This window comes from Syngnathoides biaculeatus, chromosome 13 (genome assembly GCF_019802595.1).
Source record: "Syngnathoides biaculeatus isolate LvHL_M chromosome 13, ASM1980259v1, whole genome shotgun sequence".
NCBI classification, from domain to species: domain Eukaryota; kingdom Metazoa; phylum Chordata; class Actinopteri; order Syngnathiformes; family Syngnathidae; genus Syngnathoides; species Syngnathoides biaculeatus.
In genome coordinates, this window is record NC_084652.1 from 26,165,642 (window position 1) to 26,192,328 (window position 26,687).

The following is a 26,687-nucleotide window of genomic DNA, read 5'->3' on the forward strand; positions in this document are numbered from 1 at the left end:
TACCATTATTTCTGGCCATGATTGTATAAAAAAAAAAAAAAAATGTTATTTTTTGTCAATTGTCTGATCCCATGAGCCCATTCCCCATTATATTTTATTCATGACTGTGTTTCTATCGAGAATGAGGATGCTGGAGTAGGTAAATTATGGATTCATCAGGTGCACAAACATACCAGTCTGTATTTCCAATTCACTCTGCGTGGTATTGTGTTATCTCCTTTGCAGGTCGTGCCATCTTGACTGGCTGAAACGTACAGTTTGATGATGCCAAGTTCAAATGGGTGCTCCTCAACCTCGAATTCCTCCTTCTCCTCGATTCCAACATGATGCTTGCCATTGTTTATAGAATGTGGCGCACTGTTTGACAATTTTAACATCACTTCCAGTAGCCTTTGAGGTGAATAATAGTATAGTATATAGTATAGTATAGTAACTAGACCCCGGTATCTCAAGCTTTGGGAATGGCTATCGGTGACAAATTGCTGGAAATGATTCGCATCTATTCTTCTTTTCCTTTAAGATTGTCTCGTTAAGGGTCGACACACGGTCATCTTTTTCCATTTAACCCTATCTCCTGTATCTTCCTCTCTAACACCAACTGCCCTCATGTCTTCCCTCACAACATCTATCAACCTTCCCTTTGGTCTTCCTCTCGCTCTTTTGCCTGACAGATCCATTTTCAGCACGCTTCTAACCAATAAACTCTGGACATGTCCAAAGCATCGAAGTATGCTCTCTTGAACCTTGTCTCCAAAACATCTAACTTTGGCGGTCCCTGAAATGAGCTCATTTCTAATCCTAGCCAATCTGCTCACTCCTAGATAGAACCTCAACATCTTCATTTCTGCCACCTCCAGATATGATTCCTGTTCTCTCTTCCGTGCCACCGTCTCTAATCCGGAGAGCCTCACCACCTTTTTATAAACTTTGCCCTTCATCCTAGCAGAGACTCTTCTGTCACATAACACACCAGACACCTTCTGCCAGCAGTTCGAACCTGCTTGGACCTGTTTCTTCACTTCCTGACCACACTCACTCTTGATTCGCAGACTGGGGTGGTGGTCCCCATTTTTAAGAAGGGGGACAGGAAAGTATGTTGTAACTACAGGGGGATCAAACACCTCAGCCTCCCTGGTTGGGTCTATTGAGGGATGCTGTAGAGGAGGATCCCTTGGGAAGTATATTCATATTATTATTCATTATGTTCATTTTCAGGAAGAGCAATGTTTAATTTGTCCTGGGCGTGAAACGGGACCATCTCTACATTATTACATTATTATATACATTCTCTTCTTTCTGAGAATCAGGACCTCCAAGTCTGAGACCATGGTCCTCAGTCAGAAAAGGTTGGCGTCCCCTCTCCGTGTCAGGGATAAGATCCTGTCCCAAGTGGAGGAGTTGAAGTATTGTCTGGTCTTGTCTTGTTCTCTCTCGTACCTTGTTTGCAAAACATCCAACTTTGTCTGTCCCTCTAATAAACTCATTTCTAATCCTATCCATCCTGCTTACTTCGACAGAAAACCTCAACATCTTAATTTCTCCCACCTCCAGTTCTGCTTCCTGTTGTCTCTTCAGTGCCACCGTCTCTAATCCGTACATCGTGGCCAGCCTCACCACTGTTTTATACAGTTTGCCCTTCATCCTAGAAGAGACTTCTGTTACATAACCCAGAAGACAACGTCCGTCAGCTGTTCGAACCTGCTTGGGCCCATTTCTTCACTTCCTTATCACACTCACCATTGCTCTGGATTGTTGATCCACCCTCACTATCTCTTCTCCCTAGAGGCTCACTCTTCTTCCTCCACCCCTTTCATTCACCCACATATATTCTGTTTGACTTCAGATAATCTTCATTCCTCTCCTTTCCAGTGCATGCCCCCATCTTTCTAATATTTCCTCCACCTGCTCCCTGCTTTCACTTGCAGATCACAATGTCATCTGCGTACACCATAGTCCAAGAGGATTCCAGTCGTCCCTCATCTGTCAGCGAATCCATGACTATATCAATCAGGAAGAACCTCAGAGCTTAATCCGAATGCAGTCCCACCTACACCTTAATTTCCTCCGTCAGACATTTGGCATATCTCACCACTGTTCTTCTGCCCTCATACATGTCCTGCACTATTCTGACATATTTCTCCGCCACACCAGACTTATGCGTGCAGTACCACAGTTGCTCTCTTGGTACTCTGTCATGGGCTTTCTCTAGATCCACAAAGACACAATGTAGCTCCCGCTTACCTTCTCTGTACTTTTCCACGAGCATGATCAAGGCAAATACTGTAATGCATCTGTGGTACTTTTTCAAGGCATGAAACCATACTGTTGCTCACAGATACTTCTGTTCTGATTCAAACCTCCACTGCTTTTTCCCATAACTTCTCTGTGTGGTTTATCAATTTTATACCTCTATAGTTCCCACAGCTCTGGAAATTGTTTTTTTTTTTTTTTTTCTTAAAAATGGGAGCTGGCACACATTTCCTCATTTCTTCGGGCATCTTCTCATCCACTAGTATTCTGTTGAATAAATAGGTCAAAAAATCCACAGCCATGCCTCCAAATTACTTCCATACATTCACAGGTAATTCAGGAACAACTGTCATTTTATGTTTCAACGTCTTTAGTGCATTTCTAACTTCTTCCTTAATTATCATTTCCACTTCCTGGTCCTTCACTCTTGCCTCTTCTACTCTTCCTTAGCTCTCATTTTCTTCATTCATCAACGTTTTTATATTAGAATTCTTTCCATCTATTTCGCACACAGGTGGCACCAGTCAAAACATTTCCATCACTATCCTTAATAACCCTAACCTGCTGCACATCCTTCCCATCTCTATCTCTCTGTCTAGCCAACCTGTAGAGATACTTTTCTCCTTCTTTCGTGTCCAACCTGGTGTACATGTTATCATATGCCTTTTGTTTCACCTTCGCCACCTCTAGTTTTGCCCTACGTCGCATCTCAATATATTCCTTTCGCCTCTTCTCAGTCTTCTCAGTGTCCCACTTCTTCTTCGCTAATCTCTTTCTTTGTATGACTTCCTGTATTTTGGGGTTCCACCAACAAGTCTCCTTCTCCCCTTTCCTACCAGAACACACACCCAGTACTCTACTGCTTGTTTCTCTGATCACCTTGGCTGTAGTAGTCCAGTCTTCCGAGAGCTCCTCCTGTCTATTGAGAGCCTGTCTCACCACTTTCCAAATGGCCCCACAACATTCTTCCTTTCTCAGCTTCCATCACATGGTTCTCTGCTCTACCGCCACCTGAGTCATTTTACACACCACCATCTTATGCTGTCAAGCTACACTCTCCTCTACCACTACCTGAGAGTCAGTAATCTCCTTGAGATTACATCTTCTGCACAAAATGTAAAATGCTTGCTTCTCCCTCCACACTTGTAGGTCACCTTATGTTCCTGCCTCTTCTGGAAAAAGGTTCTCACTTCTGCCATTTCCATCCTTTTTCAAAGTGCACCACCATCTGTCCCTCAAAGTTCCTTTCCTTGATGCCATGCTTACCCATCATTTCTTCATCACCCCTGTTTCTTTCACCAACATGTGCATTACAATCTGCACCAATTACAATTCTCTCGGTGTCTTGGATGCTCAGAACTTCTTCATCAAGTTCCTTCATCAAATTTCTCTTTAAATTCTGGGTTACATCCTACCTGTGAGGCATAGCCGTTAATCACATTATACAATGAAGAAAATAAGTATTTGAACAACCTGCTATATTGCAAGTTCTCCCACTTGGAAATCTTGGAAGGGTCCAAAATTTTCATCGTAGGTGCATGTCTACTGTGAGAGAGATAATCTAAAAAGAAATATCCAGAAATCACCATGTATATTTTTTTAACGATTTATTCATTTGATACACCTGCAAATAAGCATTTAGACACCCGAGAAAACCAATGTTAATATTTGGTACAGTCGCCTTTTTTTTTCCAATTACAGAGGTCAAATGATTTCTGAAGTTGTTCACCAGGTTTGCACAAACTGCAGGAAGGATTTTGGGCCACTCCTCCACACAGATCTTTTCTAGATCAGACAGGTTTCTCCCTCCAAAGATTTTCTATTGGGTTTAGGTTTGGAGACTGGCTAGGCCACGGCAGAACCTTGATATGCTTCTTACGGAGCCACTCCTTGGTTTTCCTGGCTGTGTGCGTCGGGTCATTGTCATGTTGAAAGACCCATCTTCAATGCTCTGACTGAAGGAAAGTGGTTGTTCCCCAAAATCTCACAATTCATGGCCGCAGTCATCCTCTCCTTAATACAGTGTAGTTGTCTTGCCCCATGTGCAGAAAAACACCCCCAAAGAATGATGCTACCACCCTCATGCTACACTGTAGGGATGGTGTTTTGGGATGGAACTCATCATTTGTCTTCCTCCAAACACGGTTTGTGGAATTATGGCCAAAAAGTTCAATTTTGGTCTCATCTGACCACAAAACTTTCTCCCATGACTCCTCTGTATCATCCAAATAGTCTTTGGTAAACTTAAGATGGGCCTTGAGATGTGCTGGTTAAAGCAGGGGAACCTTCCGTGCCATGCATGATTTCAAACCATGACGTCTTAGTGTATTACCAACAGTCACCTTGGAAACGGTGGTCCCAGGTCTTTTCAGGTCATTGATCAAGTCCTGTTGTGTTTTCCTGGGCAGTGTCTTCACCTTTCTAAGAGACCCCACGAGATGATATCTTGCATGGGGTTCCACTCTGATTGAGATTGACTGTCATGTTTAGCTTTTTCTATTTTCCAATGATTGCTCCAACAGTGGACCTTTTTTTTCCCCAAGCCGCTAGGCAATTTCTCCGTAGCCCTTTCCAGGCGTGTGAAGTTGTACAAATTTGTCTCTGGTGTCTCTGGACAGCTCTTTGGTCTTGGGCATGTTACAAGTTTGAGTGTTAGTGATTGTATGGGCTGGACAGGTGTCTTTATGCAGCTAATGACCTCACACAGGTGCATCTGATTCAGGATAATACAGGGAGTGGAGGTGGACTTTTTAAAGGCAGACTAACAGGTCTTTGAAGGTCAGAATTCTAGCTGATAGGCAGGTGTTCAAAAACGTATTTGCAGCTGTATCACACAAATAAATTGTAAAAAAAAAAAAAACATACATTTTGATTTCTGGATTTTTCTTTTTAGATTATCTCTCACAGTGGACATGCACCTAAGATGAAAATTTCACACCCCTCCATTATTTGTAAGTGGGAGTACTTTAAATATAGCAGGGTGTTCAAATAGTTATTTACTTCACTGTACATAAAACCCTCAATTTCAATTTTCAGCCTCATCACTCGATCTCTTTTCACCTCCAACACATTCTTAGCCAGCTCTTCCTTTAAAGGGTATGTAATGTCTTCAATACACCTTTTGCTTATATTATACATTTTTTATGCTGAATTTGAAGTCAGTTATGAAGGAAACATTTGTAGTTTTGGATTATTGACAAAAATTGATTGCAAATTGCTGAATTCGCCCAAGCACGCCGAAGATAATGCGACATGACATCAGAACAAGACACAAATAGAGCTGCCGTTAGACACCAATGTGAGAAACCTAATGAGTTGTCTGACAATTCGAGCGATGAACGGGATTTTGAAGGGTCCCATAAAGACGGTGAAGAAAACCAGCTCTATAAAGGCATTAAAGATTATCAGTTTGAGCTAATTAGACCAAACAGACGTTCAAATACAGATGAAGTGAAGGTGCCAAGCCAGCAGTCAGATCCAGGTAGAAGGACATGCTTTGTGTTGGAAACACTTACTGGTAAGAATTTGTGAAATTGTTTTTTTTTTTTTTATTATTTGGCCATAAACTGATAAACTGAATGTCTTTACTGTCTTGAATGAATCCATGAAGTTTTTGGTCTTGTTTTAAAATGATGCAAAGGCCATGTATTTTGTCTAAGTTGGTATATTTTCACAAATAAGGATTTTAGTGAAGAAAATCTGTTTAAAAAGTGATCATGTTAATTTGAGAGCAATAGCTGATCATAACGCACTTCACCATAAATATATTTTTACGTGGTAAAAACCTTCAGACACCTTCTGAGAGCCATAACCTTATTTTAGTCACAATGTTCCAAGATGTCATCAGCAAAACCAGTAAACTTTATACTGAAAGCTGTAAACAGGTATCTTGTGGTTTTGTTTGAGCACTAAATGCTTAAAATACAAATGTAAAAGGGTGGATGGCTGTGTGTACTGGACTGATATGGGTGTTTGAGCTGTAAAAGTTTGTGAATGTGAAGATATTTACTTTTTTTTTTTTCATTATAATTACAGGGGTGCATATAAATGCTGCAAACCCATGGAAACAACAGAAGAAAGTTTTTGTTAACATAATAGTGATAAATTTACCAGAAAATGGCAGATTATTCAGACCATTCGCTGCAGTTCATGACGGAACACCCAGGATTTATTGCCAGATATCTGATCCCATGGGTATTTGAGGTTGCCTATCTCCAATTCAGGCAACAGTATTGGCAGTGACTTGATTTTCCACAACATAAGAGCTATTTTATAAATTATTAATTTTAATATTTCTCCTAATCATCCCATCTTTTTGCAATTTACATTGAGATATTTTGAAATAAAGAATTATTTATACTAAAAGCAGGATTGGTCCAATCAATGCTTGTTCAAACAAAGTCCCATAATGGAAAATTGTCATACGAGTATATTTTCTTATTTCTCGGTCTGTCCTGCTTATAGACATCTTATGAGATGGTGTTGGGGAATTGAAGGCAGAAATAACCCTGTGCTACTTCCATCCTGCTGTGCCAAAGATTTGTGACAGATGGCCAAGAGTACAATGGTCTACATCCTGAATTTTTTTGAATGTATGTTTGCTTATAAAGTATATATACACCACAGAACTAAAATCAGAGCATTTTTATTGAATTGTATTCTTACATTGTGGATAAAAACAAAAAAATGTAAAGCTAAAACACGGATTTATTTCAATCTATTTCTTCTTCTTCATTTCCTTTTGGCTTGTCCTGTAAGGGGTCGCCACAGTGTGTCAACATTTTCCATCTAAGCCTATCTCATGTGTCTTCCTCTTTAACACCCACTGATCTCATGTCCTCCCTCACAACATCCATCCACCTTTTCTTAGGTCTTCCTCTCGCTCTTTTGCCTGGTAGCTCCATCCTCAGCCCCCTTCTACAAATATACTCATTCTCTTGCCTCTGGACATGTCCAAACCATCGAAGTCTGCTCTCTCTAACCTTGTCTCTTCTGTCACATGGAACACCAGACTTCTTTTCCTTTCGGCTTGTCCCGTTAGGGGTCGCCACAGCGTGTCATCTTTTTCTATCTTAGCCTATCTCCTGCATTTTCCTCTCTAACTCCAACTGCCCTCATGTCTTTCCTCACCACATCCATCAACCTTCTCTTTGCTCTTTTGCCTGGCAGCTCCATCCTCAGCACCCTTCTACCAATATACGCACTCTCTCGCCTCTGAACATGTCCAAACCATCGAAGTCTGCTCTCTCAAACCTTGTCTCCAAAACATCCAACTTTGGCTGTCCCTCTAATGAGCTCATTTCTAATCCTATCCCACCTGCTCACTCCGAGCGAGAACCTCAACATCATCATTTCTGCTACCTCCAGTTCTGCTTCCTGTTTCTTCAGTGCCACCTCACCATAATTTATAAACTTTGCCCTTCATCCTAGCAGAGATTCTTCTGTCACATAACACACCAGACACCTTCCGCCAGCTGTTCAAACCTGCTTAGACGTTTTCCTTACCACATTCACCATTACTCTGGATTGATGGTCCAAGGGGATTCCAGTCTAACCTCGTCTGTCAGCCTATCCATTCCCACTACCTTCTGTATATTTTTGTCTCGATAAGATAATTTGCACTCAAAAATTGACCTTGCATACCCTTTAAAATAACCCCCGCTCTATTTCTCTTCCCATCTACACCATGGTAAAATAATTTAAACTCCGTCCCTAAACTTCGAGCCTTACTACCTTTATACTCTCTCTCTTGTATGTGCAATATATCAACCTTTCTCCTAATCATTATCTCAACCAACTCCTTGGCTTTTCCTGTTGTAGTTCTAACATTCAGAATCCCTCTGCTCAGTAGACTCTGTGCATTCCTCTTCTGCCGACAAATCCGCTTTCCACTTCTTTGTCTTTGACCCACAGTTTCTGAGTTTCCACCAACGCCCATAAAGGTTAATGGTGCAAGGGGCGGGCAACGTTTACCCGGGCCATAACCGATCCGTTATGGGATTTTTTTGATGAATGAAATGATGTGCATCTATTACATAACATAAACCATACTTCTTCTTTTTCTTTCGGCTTGTCCCGCAAGGGGTCGCCAGAGAGTGTCATCTTTTTTTTTTATCTAAACCTATCTCATGCGTCATCCTCTCTAACACCAACTGTCCTCATGACCTCCCTCACAATATCCATCAACCTTTTTTTTTTGTCATCCTCTCGCTCTTTTTCCTGGCAGCTCCATAATATAAACTATAAACAATGCAAATGTAAATTTTAACTGACGCTATAACATCTTTGTTCTCTGACCTTTAAAGTTTCACCCTTACATGGTCTACTTGGCACAATCACAGAAGGACAATCCCCATCTCGTAGAACCTGTGATATGGGCTAGAGAAACACAAAAAGAAATGTTGAGAAATTTTGGACTGTATGGTAGGTTTCAGAATGTTCTTCAGTGTTCAGAAAATGGTGAAAGCTACATTGTTCTTGAAAAAAATGTGTTAGTACAATTTTATTCGTGAAGGCATTGGATGAATAAACTTATGAGGACAGTTGAAGTGAGACCCACACATTTTTTTTATTTTAACATTTTTCTTAATTCCGCTTTCACCAGTAAAACTAACACAAATAAAAAATTAAGCCCCAAAAAAAAAAAATATATGAAGTTAACTTTAATACAGATTATGTATCACATCTAGTACCTTGCCAGGGTTATTGAAGCCATGTTTGCAGAACTGTCTGTAATATCGCCAGGAACTGTTGCCGAGTTTGTGGTCCATTTGCATCTCAGTATATGCTGCTAATTTGTCAGGGCACTGTGATACACAGATCTGGAACAACAGGACATCTTATCTGCATGAACTAATTGACAGGTGGAATATATATATATATATATGCATGTACAGTATATCCATATGCGTGTGTATGTGCGTGCATGTGCGTGCACATGTGTGTGTATGTATCACCAGGACTTTGCCCTGGTCATCAACATACACCCTAATACATTTTGGAAAATAATTTGATTGATTTAAAAAAAATTGAAATTTTACCGTCTGTGAGACTTGTTTAGTTATTACCTGAACTGTTGGACACTGTAGATTAATTAAAATAGAAGGGTTGACACATTTCAAGATGTTGAAATAGAAGAGAATGGGCCTCTTCCTAAAAAAAAAAAAAAAAAAAAGAAAAAAAAAGATTAAATCTGTTATTCAGGTTAACGGTCAGTTAATTAGTTAATTCTTTTGTCATCCACTCATCATCCATTTTCTTTCACTTATCTGAGGTTATTTTGTGGAGGCAGTAGCTTTAGCAGGGACACCCAGACTTCCCTCTCCCCGGCCAGATAAGCCAGCTCTTCCAGGGGGGATCCCAGAAGTGCTTCAAGGTGCCAGCTGAAAGACATTGACTCTTGAGCATGTCCTGGGTTATTTTCGGGGTCTCCTCCCATTTGGATGTGCCAGGAACACCTTACCAGGGAGGTGTCAAGGAGGTATCTGTATTAAGTGCCCCGGCCACCTCATCTGGCTCCTCTCAATGTAAAGGAGCAGAGGCTCTACTCTGAGCTCCTCCTGTATAACCGAGCTTTTCATCCTATCTCTGAATGAATGCCAGAGAATACTCTTTTCAGCAGCTTGTATCCAGGATCTTGTTCTTTCAGTCAAAACCCACAGCTCTTGAAAATACTGCAGGTTAGTGTAGGAATGTAGACCAACTAATAAGTAGAGAGCTTCATCTTTCAACTTAGCTCCCTCTTTATCGCAATGGACCAGTATAAAGTCTGCATCGCTGCAGATGCTCCACTGATCTGCCTGTCATTTTCCTGTTCTATTTTTCCCCTCACTCATGAAACAAGACCTCAGCATACCTTAACTCCTCCATTTGGAGGAGGATCTAATCCCCGATAGCCCACCTAACCAAGGGCACGCCACCCTTTTCTGACTGAGGACCATCGTCTCAGATTTGGAGGTGCTTGATGAAGCCAAAAGAACCGCATAATTTGCAAAAGGCAGAGATGGAATGTTGAGGCCACAAAATCAGACATCCTCTCCATCTCTGCTTCACCTAAAAATTATGTCGTTAAAAGTTATGAACAGAATCAATGACAAAGGGCAGCTTTGGTGCAGTCCAACGCTCACTGGAAATGAATCTGACTTACTGCGGGACTACTGCAATGCTCATATAGAGACCAAACAGTCCATAAGTGGGAGTTCGGTACCCCATACTCCAAAAGTCTTTCTCCTTGGCCTCACCGAACTCCTCCCATGTCCGAGTTTTTACTTCAGCGACAACAAAAGATGCATTTTGCTTGGCCTTTGAAGTATGTCTTATGCCCATATTTAGTCATGACTCCATAATTTCCTCATGTCTTCTGTGGAGCTCTATTCTGTAGCCAGATGTGTCCTTGATCGCATCTCTGCACGTCGGCTAACTTTGATAAACTGCATACTGGACACTTTGTAATAATCCATTGCCACCTAGAACCGGTTGAGACAGAAACCCTTTGTCTAAGTGGAAAGCCCCGATCTCACGCCACAGGTTTGATACCACCCATAGTCCACGCTTCTGACAAGATATATGATGTGTGCTTTCTCTGTATCTTTGCACTTGTGATCTGCTCTTTACAGCCATTGTCTGTAACTCATAAATGCCCACAATATTCTGTAAGTAAATTCTTCGAAGAAACTGTTCATTATCTCTAGCCTTTATTTGGATAACCAACATTCTCACTACCCGAAATTAAACGGACACGCGGAGGAAAAAAAAAAGCGTCCTCCAACACCATCCAGTACCCATCAGCTGCCTCAGGATTCCCTGAGTCCTTCTGTCATGTCCAAGAAATCTGTATGATTTATTGTATTTTCTCTTGTGTCTTTTGTGTTCCCACTGTTTTATTTTGTAATTGTCTCTCCATTGGTTTTAGATGACTTAACCATCCCTTGTGTTTCCTTCTAGTTTGTTTTCCTCCACATTTATAAATAGGTAGATATGACGGACCCTTTTTAAGCTGAGTACCTACTGAGATCCTAAATTGGGGAGGTGATCAGGACATTCCATGTGTATGGATGGCAAGAAAACCAGAAGAACAAGGATACCTTATGACACACAATGCTGTCCAATTACAACAAGGGAGATGGGAAATACCTTTTCTAGGTAAATATGTTTTTTGAGGTTCTAAAAATAATAATAATGATTCTGTTATGATAGCACACACTTTGGCATTGACAAAAAAAGCACGCTTCGTAAAAAACCTTTGAGAATTTAGTTGCGACTTCATGTATGCCTTTGATGGTAATGTCGACCTTCCCAACATGGCAAGACTTGTAAGCTGATCGGTTTGGTAGCCTCCTACAGGGTCTTGACAGCTTTCATATCTAAGGTCTTCTTCAAACTTTCTATTTCCAGCTTTCTGTGGGTATACATACGGTGTACAAAATACAGTCTGTGTTTCCCTTTGTCCTTGTCATGGTCCTGCCGGTCCCAGCCGTGGTGGTGCAGGTCCCCTGCACACCTGCGTCTCATTAGTGATAATGAACGCCAGTAAATATAAGACCCAGTGGATGGTTTGGCTTTGCCAGATCGTTGCCTCGTTCCCGCACTCCACATTCTTGATCCTGAACCCCTGTGTATCAACCTCCGCCTGTCCTCCGACCAACCCCATAAGCTTGACGCTCCTGATACTGCTGCTCGCTCTGACTGACTCTCCGGCATTCGACATATTGGAACGAATAAAGATCTTCCTTTACCTGCCTTCCCGCCTACCGAGTCGTGCATTTGGGTCCACCCTAGCGTTCTGGTTATGACAGTCCTGTCTCATCTTGTCTGGTGAATCATTAGCCTTGTTTTTTACGCCTCGGTCCATGTGAATCCAAGTTTTGGGGAAAAAAAACTTTGCACTCCTTGTTAATCAAAGTTTGTGTTTTGTTGATACATTTTATTTTTCAAAACAATTTTACCTTAATCAGTATGAGTTTGTGTGTATATGTGAATCTTCTCTTTGAGTAACTTTCTGCTACTGTATTCATGAAACAATTTCTGATTTGGAACTTGGTTGCTTCTCTTTTTGCATCAAGTCAGACAAGTTACCAATAGTAAAAGTAACTCATCAGAAAACCAACAAGACGTTAAGGAATCTTGTAGTGGAATAACAGCTGAAAGATGTCACAAGTTGGTTGACTCCATGTCATACAGATGTGAAACAGTTATAAAAAAGAAAACTGGTAATTCAACTAAATATAAGTTTAGTGATTCAAATGACTACAATATGCTAGTTCGGGGTGAACCCCACCTCCTACCCGATGACAGCTGGGATAGACTCCAGCACTCCTGCAACCCTCGTGAGGATAAGCAGCACAAAAAATTGATAGGTGGATGATTCAAAGGATTGGAAAATCCTAGAAACAAAAAAATTTGACAAAATAGTTTTGAGTTTGTACAATCAACGCCACACAGTAATTTTTTTAACACACCCCTTTCGACAAATTTCCCAATTGCACTGCCTTAAAAGTGCTTATATCACTAATCTTGGGTCTAATCTTGGTTTTCTGAGAATCTACTGGTAACTTGTTTGACATGTAGCAATAAAAATGTGCTGAAAACATGGATTAATCTGGTTATTCACATTGGACTGCTATTATTTTGAACATTACTGTATCCAAGGATCATAGACACAATCTCTCTTTTCAACCTGCTGATGACACTTTGGGTGAATCTCAAAGCTCTTAATTGCAACTTTCCTTCCTCAAACCTTTCAAAATGTCTCTAAAATTATTCTGATGCCGTCATATTCAGGAGTGTTTCATTTGTCTTAAACATACATCAAGGTGCAAGGATCAAGCATTGAGGAAGTTCCACTGATGTGTGCTGTGCAAAAGTATTTTTGTGCCTCGACAGTAACATAAAAATGGACGTGTACCAACTGCATCATAAACGGAACAGGACTGAAAATTAAATTATCTTTTGTCATTTCCTTGATTGTTTGTGGTATGACAGAGGTTTATCAAAATATGTACAGTATATTCAAATTTGAGATGTAACAAATAATAAATGAGATAATTTTACTGGGTTATTGTTACCAAACTAGCACGGTCATGGTTACCGCAAAAGCTCTCGATACAGTAGATACATTGAGTGCCGTGAAAAAGTATTTTCTTATTTCTCAAAATAGTTTCCCTACTCTGTTTGAAAATCATCAAACAAACAAAACCTCAATTAAATATTAAATGAAGTTTTTAAGTGTTGAGCTAATTTAATTAGGGAAAAAACTATTCAACACTACCTGGGCCTGTGTCAAAAAGTACTCCCCCCTCTCAAATTAACTGTGGTTAATCTTGTTCATTTTCACTTGAAACATCCAAGGCTGATTACTTCCAGTCTTGTTCAATCAAGAAATCACTGAAATAGAATCTGTCTGACAAAATCTATTTGGTCAAAAAGATCTCAATAAGCTGTAATAGAATGCCAATGAAATTCAACAATCGATGATAAATAAAGTAATTGACAGTCTATAACTCTGGAAAGGGCTCGTAAGCCATTTTTAAACATTTACAACAATGGGAATCCATGACATCTGTGGCAGGGATCCAAAAATGACAACTGAACTATTGGGCACAACTCACTCGAGATATATATCAAAAATTAACAAAACTTGAATTTTTTGGAAGTCATGTGTCACGGGCATGGCATGGCCACTGATGTGGGCCGTGCTTTCTGTGAGAGGTGTGGCCAGGTCACTGTCCTGGGCGGTGCCACCTTTGACAGCTGTCACAGCTGTGTTGCATTTGGAAGACTAATTGACAAAGCACTTAAGTGGTGAACGTGTCACGAGCATTTACCAGTTCGTTGCGCATGCTTCACTACATTCTGGAATACTCCACTGCTGTGGGTAACTTTAGTGTAGAGCGATCCTTCGTCACAGCAAGCCTATGACTCTTTCGTTTGACCACATCTTGTCATGTTTCTTAGTTGGCCTCACAGTCATCGGACCTCATTTATGTTTCTGGGCCTTCCTACTGGCCGAATGTTTTTGTGCTTCCACTTGTTTTTGACTGTCTTTTGGTATTGATCTGTTTTTGGAATAAAACCACTCTGAACATTATGCCTTTGCTTGGGAGCCCTGCATTTGGATCCGCCCCCGTGCCGCTGATCCATGACAGTCATGTGTCTTGTTAGATCTGGTGTAACTGAAATATGACATTTCAGGAAAATAACTTAATCCCAAATGCTAAACATAATTATGGTAGTATGATGGTCTGGGGCTGCTTGTCTCCTTCAGGACCTGGATGACTTGCCACGATTGATGGAACTGCTCTTTACCAGAAAATCCTCAAGGAGAATGTTCAGCCATAAGTTTGTGACCTCAAGTTGCCCTGCACTTGGATTCTGCAGCAGGACAGCTATCCAAGACACAACTGCAAGTCAACTTCTGAATGGCTTTGTAAAAACAAAAATTATTTTGAAAAAAAAGAAAGTTTTGGAGAAGCTTAGTCAAAGTCCTGACTGGATTCCATGTGTTTTTTACTTTGGTTATTGTGATATGAAAGTTACATATGTTTGGTGATCTAAAACATTAAAATGACTGATGTATGAAAATAAATAAATTCAAAATAAATTCAGGATTTTGTGCAGAAAATTAGAGCCCTGAGTGTTTCAGATTTACACCTACCCCGACATCATCCATCATTATCATCAATCAGCTTCAAGTCACTTCTGTCATCTGTGCAGCTGTTTATCATTGGTTATTTATGTTCATCTGTTGGTGGTGGATGCTGTGCTGTTATTTTCCTTTTTAGGAGGAGTTGAAGGCTTGTTTTGGATTAAGGTTTCTGCTTTTGTGTCAACATGCCATTTGGGTCTCTTTATACTTGCGCGTGCAGCAACCGTGCTGACATCACTGCGGCTACCCCATGTGTAGTTCGGCTTTATACACGAGTGCAACCCACGTGCGTAGTTTAGAGCATGTTCTTCTCCAAGTCATAGGTGTTGGTATGACTGGTATTGGTTTCCACATCACCAGGTGGATTTTCCTCAGCACATTTTGGTAATTTCCGGTAGTCATTTTTACTTTGCGTAACAATCAAGAAAGAAACAACGATGACTATGGAACAGTTGTCTGCTTGAGCAAATGGATCCCAGATTACCAGATGATACAGTGAAGAAAATAAATATCTGAACACCCTGCTGGATTGCAAGTTCCCCAACTTAGAAATCGTGGAGGGGTCTGAAATTTTCATTGTAGGTGCATGTCCACAGTGATAATCAGAGAAAAATTGAGAAATCATAATGTATGATTTTTTTAACGATTTATTTGTGTGATACAGCTCTCGATCTGATGGCAGCAAAAACGAGGAGCCTGCAGCCAACACGTTGGGACTATGACAGGAAAAGCTCAGGAGTTAGTTGACATGATAATAAGGAGAAAGGTTGATATATTATGCATCCAAGAGAGCAAGTGGAAAGGGAGTAAGGCTAAAGGTTGAAGAGCAGGATTTAAATTATTTTACCATGGGGTAGATGGGAAGAGAAATAGAAGGTTACTTCAAAGGAAGAGCTGGCTAAGAATGTCTTGGGAGTGAAAAGAGTATCAGATCTATGATGAGGATGAAATTTAAAATTGAGGGTATTATATATAATGTGATTAGGGGCAATGCCCCACAGGTAGGATGTGAGCTCAAATTGAAAGATAAATTCTGGAAGAAACAAGACAAAGTAGTCCTAGGCATCCCAGACAGAGAGAGAGTTGTGATTGGTGTAGATTTCAATGGACATGTTGGCGAAGGAAACAGGGGGAGAAGTGATGGGTAAGTATGGCATCCAGCAGAGGTACTTTGAGGCTCAGACTTTGCACCCGCAAACCCCCCCCCCCCCCCCCCCCCCGGGCTGGAGCAGCAGGATCATGACAGTCTCCAGACCTAAAACCAATATAAAATCTTTGGAGTGAGCTGAAACTCCGTGTTTCTCAGTGACACCCCAGAATCCAGTCTGATCTAGAGAAGATCTGTGTGGAGGAGTGGGGCAAAATCCCTCCTGCAGTGTGTGCAAACCTGGTAAACAACTATGTCATTGCAAACAAAGGCTACTGTACCAAATATTAATGTTGGTTTTCTCAGGTGTTCAAATACTTATTTGCAGCTGTATTACACAAATAAATCATTACAAAAAAGTCATACATTGTAATTTCTGGATTTTTCTTTTTAGATTGTCTCTCTCACAGTGGACGTGCACATACAATGAAATTCCAGACCCCTCCAAGATTTCCAAGTGGGAGAACTTGCAATACGACAGCATTTTAAAAATACTTATTTTCTTCACTGTATATTTACATATGATGCAAAATCGCTGAAGAAGGTGGCGGCATAGTTGGTATGTGGAACCGGGAGGGTTTAGTGAGTACATCACCCCAACATGTGACCAATCACGAGAGACGAGCTCCGTGATTTTCTCCGTTTTTACGTGTGCGCAACAAGCTAATCCATAGGTGCTTGGCGGAGCAATGCATTGGTCACATGATGGAACGTGGGGATTGCTAAACACACAACCATGGGAATACAATGTGGCCTTTACACTAATCTTGCAGCAGATAAATAAATAGACCTTGTGTGAATTTGCCCCAGAATAAAGTGAAACCCAAACTATTAGACTAGATTGTTAGTATTTTTTTTTTCTCAGGGAATGTGCAAGGTAAGGTGTATTTGATAATTTCTGGGGAAATGTAAAAGTATTAGATTTGCAGAGGTGAATATTGAATGACTCACTCATTGGATGTTCCCTTCTGACCACAAACCTCACCAAAGCTGTTTGTCGGATGGAGTACCTTCCTGGGGTCACCATGAAACCAGGCTAGATAAATAGAGGAATTATTTTACATAAATTGAAACACAGAAACAATGAGAATCATACTAGATTTTTCTCTTTTGGTTAGGTTAATATCTTGAAACTGAGATGACATGCTAAAAAAAAAAAATCCAAACCAACTCACAATTATTCACTACAGAAATTAATTTGATCATTCTTTTAATCAAATTTCTCGTGAAAAAGTACTTAATATGGTGTTTCTGCCAAACATTTATTGATTGCCAATAACCTCCCCTCGCTTAGCTGTCACCTTATTGTTGTGGAGGGGTTTGTATGTCCCAATGATCCGAGGAGCTAAGTTGTCTGGGGCTTGATTCCCCTGGGAGGGTTACCCATTGCAAAAAAGTCTGAGGTTTGGGACCAGACAAAGCACAACTCCAAAAACCCCGATGATAACAAACAATTTGGGAAGACTATTTCCCTTGCTGGGACATTGGTCATTGGAGATCCCTTTTGGAGCCAGCCCAAGGGGATAGGCTCAAAGGCAAATGCCTCATAGCCGGGCATGCACCCATGTGGCCCAGCCGAGCACAGTCCAACACGGTAACATGCGTTTCTCCTTCCTATGGTCCCAACACCTGTGGGAGGGGGCTTAGGCCTCAGGTGCATTGTGAACCGGGCAGTGACCAAAGGCAGGGGCCATGCGGAGGAGCAGAAGAGAGGCCAAACAACCTGTGAAGGAAACTCATTTTGGCCGCTTGCATCTGGGATCTTTTTAATTGGGTCACGACCATGAGCTCATGTCCATGGGTGAGGGTAGAAAGGTATATCAACTGGTGAATTGAGAGCCATACGTCTTTACCATAACGGACCGATACAAAGTCCGCATCACTGGAGACCATCCATTTTCTACTGCTTCTCCGGGTTGGGTCATGGGGGAAGTAGCTTCAGCAAGGATACCCAGACTTCCCATTCCCCAGCCACTTCTTCCACCTCTTCTGGAGGGATCCTTAGACATTCCCAGGCCAGCCGAGGGATCCTGAGGCATTCCCAGGCCAGCTGAGAGACATTGTCTATCCAGCATGTCCTGGGTCATCCCTGGGGTCTCTTTCCGGTCGGATATGCCCGGAAAACCTCACCAGGGAGGCGTCCGTGAGGCATCCGGATCAGATGCCCCAGCCACCTCATCTGGCTCCTCTCAATGCGGAGGTGCAGCGGCTCAACACTGAGCCCCTCCCGGATGACCAAGGTTCTTACACTATCTCAAGGGAGAGCCTGAACACCCAGTGAAGGAAACTCATTTCGGCCGCTTGTATCCGGGATCATATTCTTTCGGTCACGACCCACAGTTCATGACTATTTGTGAGGGTAAGAAACGTAGATCGAAAATTGAGAGCTTGGCCTTTTGACTTAGCTCCCTCCGTTAGGGTTAGTCAATCTCCCACTAAATTCTTCCCTTCATCCAGAACAAGACCCCAAATACTTGAACTCCTCAACTTGGGGCAGGATCTCATTACCGACCCGGAGAGGGCATGCCAGTCTTTTCCGACTGAGGACCATGGTCTCAGATTTGGAGTTGCTGATTCTCATCCGGGCGCTTCACACTCAGCTGCGAACCGCTCCAGTGAGCATTGGAGATCACAGATGGCTTGGTATCCCATACTCCCAAAGAACCCCCGACAAGACTCCCTGAGGGACACAGTCTAACACCTTCTCCAAGTCCACAAAACACATGTAGACGGGTTGGGCGAAATCGCATGCACCTTCAAGGATTTTGCCGAGGGTGTAGCGCTGGTCCACTGTTCTACGGCCAGGACGAAAACCACATTGCTCCTCCTGGATCTGAGATTTGACTTCCCGACGGACCCTCCTCTCCAGCACCCCTGAATAGACCTTACCAGGGGGACTGAGGAGTGTGATCCCCCTATAGTTGGAACACACCTTCCGGTCTCCCTTCTTGATAAGTGGGACCACCGCCCGAATATGCTAATCCAGAGGCATTGTCTCCGATATCCACATGACCAGCACAGAGCCACAACATCCACAACCTTTAGGAACTCCGGGAAAATCTCATCCACACTGGGGCCCTGCCACAAAGTAGCTTTTTGACCACCTCGGTGACCTCAACCCCAGAGATAAAAGATCCCGCCTCAGAGAACCCTATCACAGCTTCCTCATGGCAAGGCGTGTTGGTGATATTGAGGAGGTCTTCAAAGTATTCTCCCCACTGACTCACAACATCCCGAGTTGAGGTCAGCAGTGCTCCATCCCCACTATACACAGTGTTGAGGGTGCACTGCTTCCCCCTCCTGAGACACCAGACCAGAATTTCCTCTAAGTCATCCTGAAGTCATTCTCCATGGTGTCACCGAACTATTCCCATGCCCGGGTTTTTGCCTCAGTGACCACCGAAGTTATATTCCGCTTGGCCAGCCGGTACCTGTCAACTGCCTCTGGAGTCTTGCAGGCTAAAAATGCCCGGACTCCTTCGAGCTTGACAGTATCCCTCACTGTTGGTGTCCACCAATGTGTTCTGGGGTTGCCACCATGACAGGCACCAACCACTTGACAGCCACAGCTCCAGTCGACCGCCTAAGCAATGGAGGTGCAGAACATTGTCCACTCTGATTCAATGTCTCCCACCTCCCCTGGAACGTGAGCAAAGTTCTTTCGGACGTGGGAGTTAAAATTCCTTCTGACAGGGGTGTCTGCCAGCCATTCCCAGCAGACCCTCACAATACGTTTGGGCCTGCCATGTCGGACCGGGATCTCCCCACACCATCGGAGGCAACTCCCAACCAGGTGGTAATCGGTTGACAGCTCCACCTCTCTCTTCATTCGAGTGTCCATGACATGGTCGCAAGTCCGATGACACGACTACAAAGTCGACATCGAACTGCAGCCTAGGGTGTCCTGGTGCCAGTTGCATATGTGGGCACCCCTATGCCTGAACATGGTGTTCATTATGCACAATCCGTGATGAGCACTGAAGTCCAATAACAGAACACAACTCGGTTTCTGATTGGGGGGCTTCTTCTCAATCACGCCCTTCCAGGTCTCATTGTCATTGCCCACGTGAGCATTGTAGTCCCCCAGCAGAATGATGGAGTCACAAGAGGGAGGGCTCTTTAGTAATCCCTGTAAGGACTCCAAAAAGGCTGGGTATTCTGGACTGCTGTTTGGTGCATAAGCACAAACAAGAGTCAGGACCCTTCCCCCACCTGAAGGCAGAGGGAGGCTAGCCTCTCATCCACCAAGGTAAACCCCAACGTACAGGCCCCGAGTCGGGGGGCAATGAGTATACATATGCCTGCTTGGCCTCCCTCAACGTGGGCAACTCCAGAGTGGAACAGAATCCAACCCCTTTCAAGAGGAGTGGTACCAGAGCCTAAGCAGTGAGTAGAGGGAAGTCCGACTATATCTAGTTGGAACTTCTCAACCTCATGCACCAACACGGGCTTCTTCGCTGCCAAAGAGGTGGCATTCCATATACCGAGAGCGAGTTTCTGTAGCCGGAGATCGGATCGTCAAGGTCCCTGCCTTTGGCCACCACCCAGCTCACATTGTACCCGACCCATATGGCCCCTCTCACAGGTGGTGAACCCATGGGAAGGGGAACCCATGTTACCCTTTCGGGCTGTGCTCAGCCGAGCCCCATGGGTGCAAGCCCGGCCACCAGGCGCTCGCCTTCAAGCCACACCTCCAGGCTTGGCTCCAAAGGGGGAGCTACAGTGACCCACGTCTGGGCAAGGGAAACCAAGATCCAATTTTTGTATTCGTCATAGGGTTTTTTTTTTTGTCATACTTTGTCCTACCAGGGGCAAGAAGCCCCAGACAACTAAGCTCCTAGGATCATTGAGACAAACAAACCCCTCCACCACCATAAGGTGACGGCTCATAGTGGTACCTCTACTTCCGAAAGTCTCTACTAATAAAGGATTCAGGTCACGAAAAGCCTCCCTGGAAAATGTTTTTCTCTAGTTATGAAAGAAATTCAGGAAACGAAAGGAAAAAAATGGCACTGGATTGAACTGAACTTCAACATCCTGTACTGTATCTTGGTTTGAAAGTGGCACGATACAGCTGCTCTCCCAGTGGCCACCTCTAGAGCATTTTCCGATATCACATTGGCGAGAAGCTATGTCAATCTTTAGCCATGATGTACATCCTGTTTGTTGGTATGTCTAGCGCAATGGAACACCTACCTCTATTGGCTACCACATAGCATCTGCCTGGCTTCACAACCCTCCATTGGCTCAGAGCAGCATCATTTTTTTTTTTTGGATGTCAATCTGTAAACGTGGCACACTTCCTGTATATTCATCACCGAATCCATTCTCATATTCATCTTTTTTCACCATGGGGACCCAAGAAATTGACGGACAGTGCCAGTGAGGAGAAGAAGAGAGTTGTTTTTTCCATCAAAACAAAACAAGAAACCATTGAGAAATGTGAAAAAGGAATGCATGCATGCATGTGGCTTTATGTTGCTGGTGCTCGACTTGAGAGGTTCGAAGTCGAGGTTGAAGCTGAAGTTGGAAAAATTATTCAGCTGGGAAAGGCTGAGGGGAACATGGACGAGTAGGTTAACCATGAGGATATTTCAACTGAGAAGCTAAGGGCTGGAAGCAATGCAACACAAGACAAAGCAGGAGGAGTTTGCGGCGTTGAGGAGAGGAAATTGTTTCACTGGGAAAGGCTGAGGAGGACATCGATGAGTTGGTTCACCACAAGGATCTTTCGACAGAGAAGTTTAAGGCTGGAGGCGATACAACACACGACAATGAAGGAGCAGTTTGCGGCTTAGAGGAGGAGGGGGGCTTGGAACGGATTAGGCTATATAGATATAAAATTTGTTTGTACTTACGAAAGTTTCACGTTACAAAATGACTTCCGGAACTTCGTAAGTAGAGGTACCACTTTTATATATATTGGGAGCCTTCCGACCTTTGTTTGCTGGCCAACACATGATCAAAACTCCTGATCGACAATCACAATTTACATATATTTGTATTACTTTCAGCACTCTGTTTTTCATTTCAGAGCCTGTGTCTCAATTAATTTATTTTTATTCAATCAAATTTCACCTTCCTCGCTGAGGGAATCTAATCCTGCCGGGGTTTTCTGACTCAGAATCGATGGCCGATGCAAAATGGACACAATAGAAATGGCTACTTCTTTTATCATCTTTTTTTTTCACTAGATTTCCAGTTCAATGAATAGTCCCAGAGAGAAGGCCCCTGGGGTGTTCCTTGGGTGCTAAACAAAGGCCCATGTCCAAATTGTCACGCCCAGCACTGTAAGCTTTGAATTCAATAACAATTTGACTTGTTCATACTAACATGTGCCAAAATCACTGCACACTGTACAACACTGGAGCAGGATTCACCCAACGCTGCTCAATACTTGGTGTGCAGCAGGTTTCAATGATAGGGAACAGGGAACTCTGGTACAGAAGAAATCTCACGAGACCTCAGGTAATGTCATTCTTGATCAACACACGACTTTGTGTTATGAAATTAAATCAAACAAGCATGTGTGTGTAGGACAGGACTCACCCACTATTCCAATGGCGACATATGAAAGAATGGCAATGATGAAGATCAAACAGCAAAGGAAATCTGTGCACCTTCTGTTGCGACAGAGAAAAATCAGTACATCAGCATCTAAATGGTATCTTCCTGTAATTCTGCAGAAAACAAAAAAAAATAAAAAGTACCGATTGTTGTTTCTCAGTCACTCACATAAATTTGGGACAACACATTATATAATGGAACTCAAAAACAAAGAAAAGGAGGAAACTGGATTCGTCGGCACAAGAAGAGGAATGCATAGAGCCTATAACTGAGTGTAGGGACTTTGAAAGTTGGGACTATGACAGGAAATCTCGATATCAGGCAGGTTTCTGAGCTGTCGCTGAGAAACACGGAGTTTCAGCTCACTCCAAGGATTTTCTATTGGATTTAGGTCTGGAGATTGGCTAGGCCACACCAGAACCCTGATATGTTTCTTATGGAGCCACTCCTTGGTTTTCCCGGCTGTGTGCTTTGGGTCATTGTGATGTTGAAAGACCCAGCCACGACACATTTTCAATGCTCTGACTGAGGGAAAGAGGTTGTTCCCCAAAATTTCACAATACATGGCATGGTCATCCTCTCCTTAATACAGTGCATTCGTCCTGTCCCATGTGCAGAAAAACACCCCCATGCTTCACAATAGGGTTGGTGTTCTTGGGATGGATCTCATCATTCGACTCCCTACAAACACGGTTAGTGAAATTTTGACCAAAAAGTTCAATTTTGGTCTCATCTGACCACAAAACCTTCTCCCACGACTCCTCTGTATCATCCAAATAGTCATTGGCAAACTTAAGACAGGCCTTGACATGTGCTGGTTTCAGCAGGGGAACCTTTCGTGCCATCCATGATTTCAAACCATAAAATCTTATTGTATTACCAACAGTCAACTTGGAAATGGTGGTCCCAGCTCTTCTCAGCTCCACTCCGATTGAGATTGAGCGTCATGTTTAGCTTCTTCCATTTTCCAATGAATGCTCCAACAGTGGACCTTTTTTCACCAAGCTGCTTGGCAATTTCTCCATAGCCCTTTCCAGCCATGTGGAGTTCTACAATTTTTACTCTGGTGTCTTTGGACAGCTCTTTGTTCTTGGCCATGTTACAAGTTTGAGTCTTACTGATTGTTTGGGGTGCACAGGTGTCTGTATGGAGCGAATGACCTCACACATGTGCATCTGATTCAGGATAATACACGTGGACTTTTAAAGGAAGACTAACAGGTCTTTGAGGGTCAGAATTCCAGCTGATAGACGGGTGTTTAAATACTTATATGCAGCCGTATCACACAAATAAATCATTAAAAAATCATACATTGTGATTTCTGGATTTTTATTTTTTGATTACCTCTCTCACAGTGGACATGCACCTACGATGAAAATTTCAGACCTCTACATGATTTCCAAGTGGGAGAACTTACAATATAGCAGGGTGTTCAAATGCTTATTTTCTTCACTGTATTGTGCATCCAAGAGAGCAGGTGGAAAGGTAGTCAGGCTAGAGGTTTAGGACCAGGGTTTAAATTATTTTGCCATGGAGTAGATGGGAAGAGAAATGGACTAGGTGTTATTTTAAAGAAAGAGCTGGCTCAGAATGTCTTGGATGTTAAAAGAGTATCACATAGCGAATGAGGCTGAAATTTGAAATTGAGGGCCAAAAGAAAAAGAAGAAGATGTATAATGTGATTTGCGTCTATGCACCACAGGTAGGATGACCTAGAGATAAAAGAGAAATTATGGAAGGAACTAGATTAAGTAGTTCAGTGCATCCCAGACAGAGGGAATTGTGATTGGTGGATATTGTAATGGATATGTTGGTGAAGGAAACAGGCGGGATGAAGAAGTGATGCGTAAGTAAGGCATCCAGGAAAGGAACTTTGAGGGACAGATGGTGGTGGACTTTGCAAAAAGGATGGAAATGGCTGTACTGAACATTTTTTTCCAGAAGAGGCAGGAACATGGTGTGAATAAAGTTGATGAGCCACACAATAACGTTATTGGAAAGAGAAGTGGAGGCTGGACTCGGGACAGAAGTTAAGTATCTGCGAGCAACAGCATAGCTTCATGCCTAGAAAGAGTACCACAGATGCATTATTTGCCTTGAGGATGCTAGTGGAAACGTACAGAGAAGGTCAAAAGGAGCTACACTCTGCTGGACCTAGAGATTCTGTCCATAAAAGTTATGAACAAAATCGGTTATAAAGGGGAGCCTTGGTCTAGTCCAACTCTTACTGGAAATTAGTCCGACTGACTGTTGGCATTGCAGATTAAACTCTGACACCGGTCAGAGAGGGAGCAAACACCCCATACGAGGGGGTTTGGCACCCCATACTTCCAAGCCGAAAGGAAAAGAAGAAGACTTGACTACTGTTATGGTCTTCTGACTGAACTCTCCAAAAAGAGTATTAATTCAGAATCCTGCAGCTCGCTTTCTGACCAAAACAAAGCAGTCAGAGCATATACCGCCAATCCTAAAGTCCTTGCACTGACTTCCGATCAGCTGTAGAATAGATTTTAAAGTTCTGCTACTGGTCTATAAATCACTAAATGATTTAGGTCCTGAATACATGAAAGAAATGGTTAAAGAATACAAACCCAGTAGAGCACTGAGATCGACTGACTCAGGTCAAATAGTGGAGCGCATAGTCCAAAGCAAACACGGTGAAGCAGCATTTAGCTATAATGCTGCGGACAAATGGAATAAATTGCCAATAGAGTTGAGGTTAGCCCCAAGTGTGAATGTTTCTAAATGCAGGTTGAAAACTCTTCTGTTTTCTCATGCTTTTTAGAATATAGCCACTTTTTGATCATATTACATGCACTGTATGCGGTTTTAATTGTCTTTTTTTAAATATTTTGTTTGTCATATTTTTTGTTTGTATTGCGTTGTAAATGTTTTATCTTTTTGTTTTCAAATGCCTTTAATCATGAAAAGCACATTGAGTTACCTCGTGTATAAAATGCGCTATACAAATAAATTTGCTTTGCTTTGCTTTGCTTCTAGAGACATCAATGTGGTTTATAATGACAACGTCCTTATGTGCCGCACACCACCGGTGTTTTAGTTAGCAACACAGTCTGGGCAATGTAAAACAGGTAGACATGCTGCTTATGTTTACTCTTGATAATAATGGCAAACGTAAAAAAAGTAATGCTGTTGCTTTAAGATGCCATGAATGTTGGACTATGTGAATAACAGAAGAAAAAGTATTGAAACTGAATGAGATATTCTCTCTTTTGAGTGAGTTAGTTCTGGTCTGAGGCCAAAGTAAAAAAAGAGATGGTGTATCATGTTAAAATTCAACCTTGGCACAGCCTGATCGAGGATGAAAGCACACACAAAACCGTGCACAAAAAGCTAATTCTGTATTTTAAAGGTCTAACCCAGAGGAAATATATTTTATTTGTCTATCATACAAATGTAGCTAAAATTTCATTTTAAAAAAAAGAAATTCTCAACACAACAGAAATTAACAAGATTAGCATCAAAGTCAGTCTCAAGATTTTGTTTGAAATGTCACTTCGATTCAGCAAGTAACTCCCGGGAATGTGACGTCACGTCACGACAGCATTTAGCCAGAGTGTGAAAAAGCAAGCAAAGATAGTGAGGAAGTGTGTTGTATACGGCTGTTCTGCGTCAAACACTGACGGAGCCAGTTTACATGAATGGCCGAAAGATTAATAGATAGGGGGGCTATAGACCAGGTTTGTGAAGACAAAACTGGCACATTGGATTTACAAATCAAAGTGGGCAGTAATATGTTCCAAGTATTTCACGGAGGACTGCTTTCAAAACCCGGTACAGCGTTCACTTGGCTTTGGTAGCCAGTAAGTACGTACGTGTTCCATTGTTTCATATTGACAAGTATCTACCTCGTTTTAAATGTAAGTACAACACCGATACAGATATGTATGTCAGCTAATACCCATATCCATCTGATGTTTAGGAGGTGACGAAATTTGGACATTGTATAAACTTAGTGTACTGTTGACGCTGAGGTCTTCCTGAAATTCGACGATGGCAGCGTGTGCTCTCAAGTGATAGATGCATTATTTAAAATACGGGCTAAACCGTTAAACGCAG

At 42.3% G+C, this 26,687-nt stretch overlaps 1 protein-coding gene across 5 annotated transcripts in view; it reads right to left on the minus strand.

Moving 5' to 3' along the window:
- The window catches only part of slc44a5a (solute carrier family 44 member 5a), a 151,484-nt gene that overhangs the window by 57,048 nt on the left and 67,749 nt on the right, over window positions 1-26,687 (minus strand). For all 5 annotated transcript variants that reach the window (XM_061838550.1, XM_061838548.1, XM_061838547.1 and 2 more), the window contains 5 exons: window positions 22,590-22,663; window positions 16,992-17,076; window positions 9,318-9,402; window positions 8,943-9,071; window positions 8,568-8,628 (listed from right to left, as the gene is read on the minus strand). In XM_061838550.1, coding sequence (XP_061694534.1) covers window positions 8,568-8,628; window positions 8,943-9,071; window positions 9,318-9,402; window positions 16,992-17,076; window positions 22,590-22,663 — 434 coding nt within the window. The remainder of the gene's footprint in view (window positions 1-8,567; window positions 8,629-8,942; window positions 9,072-9,317; window positions 9,403-16,991; window positions 17,077-22,589; window positions 22,664-26,687) is intronic.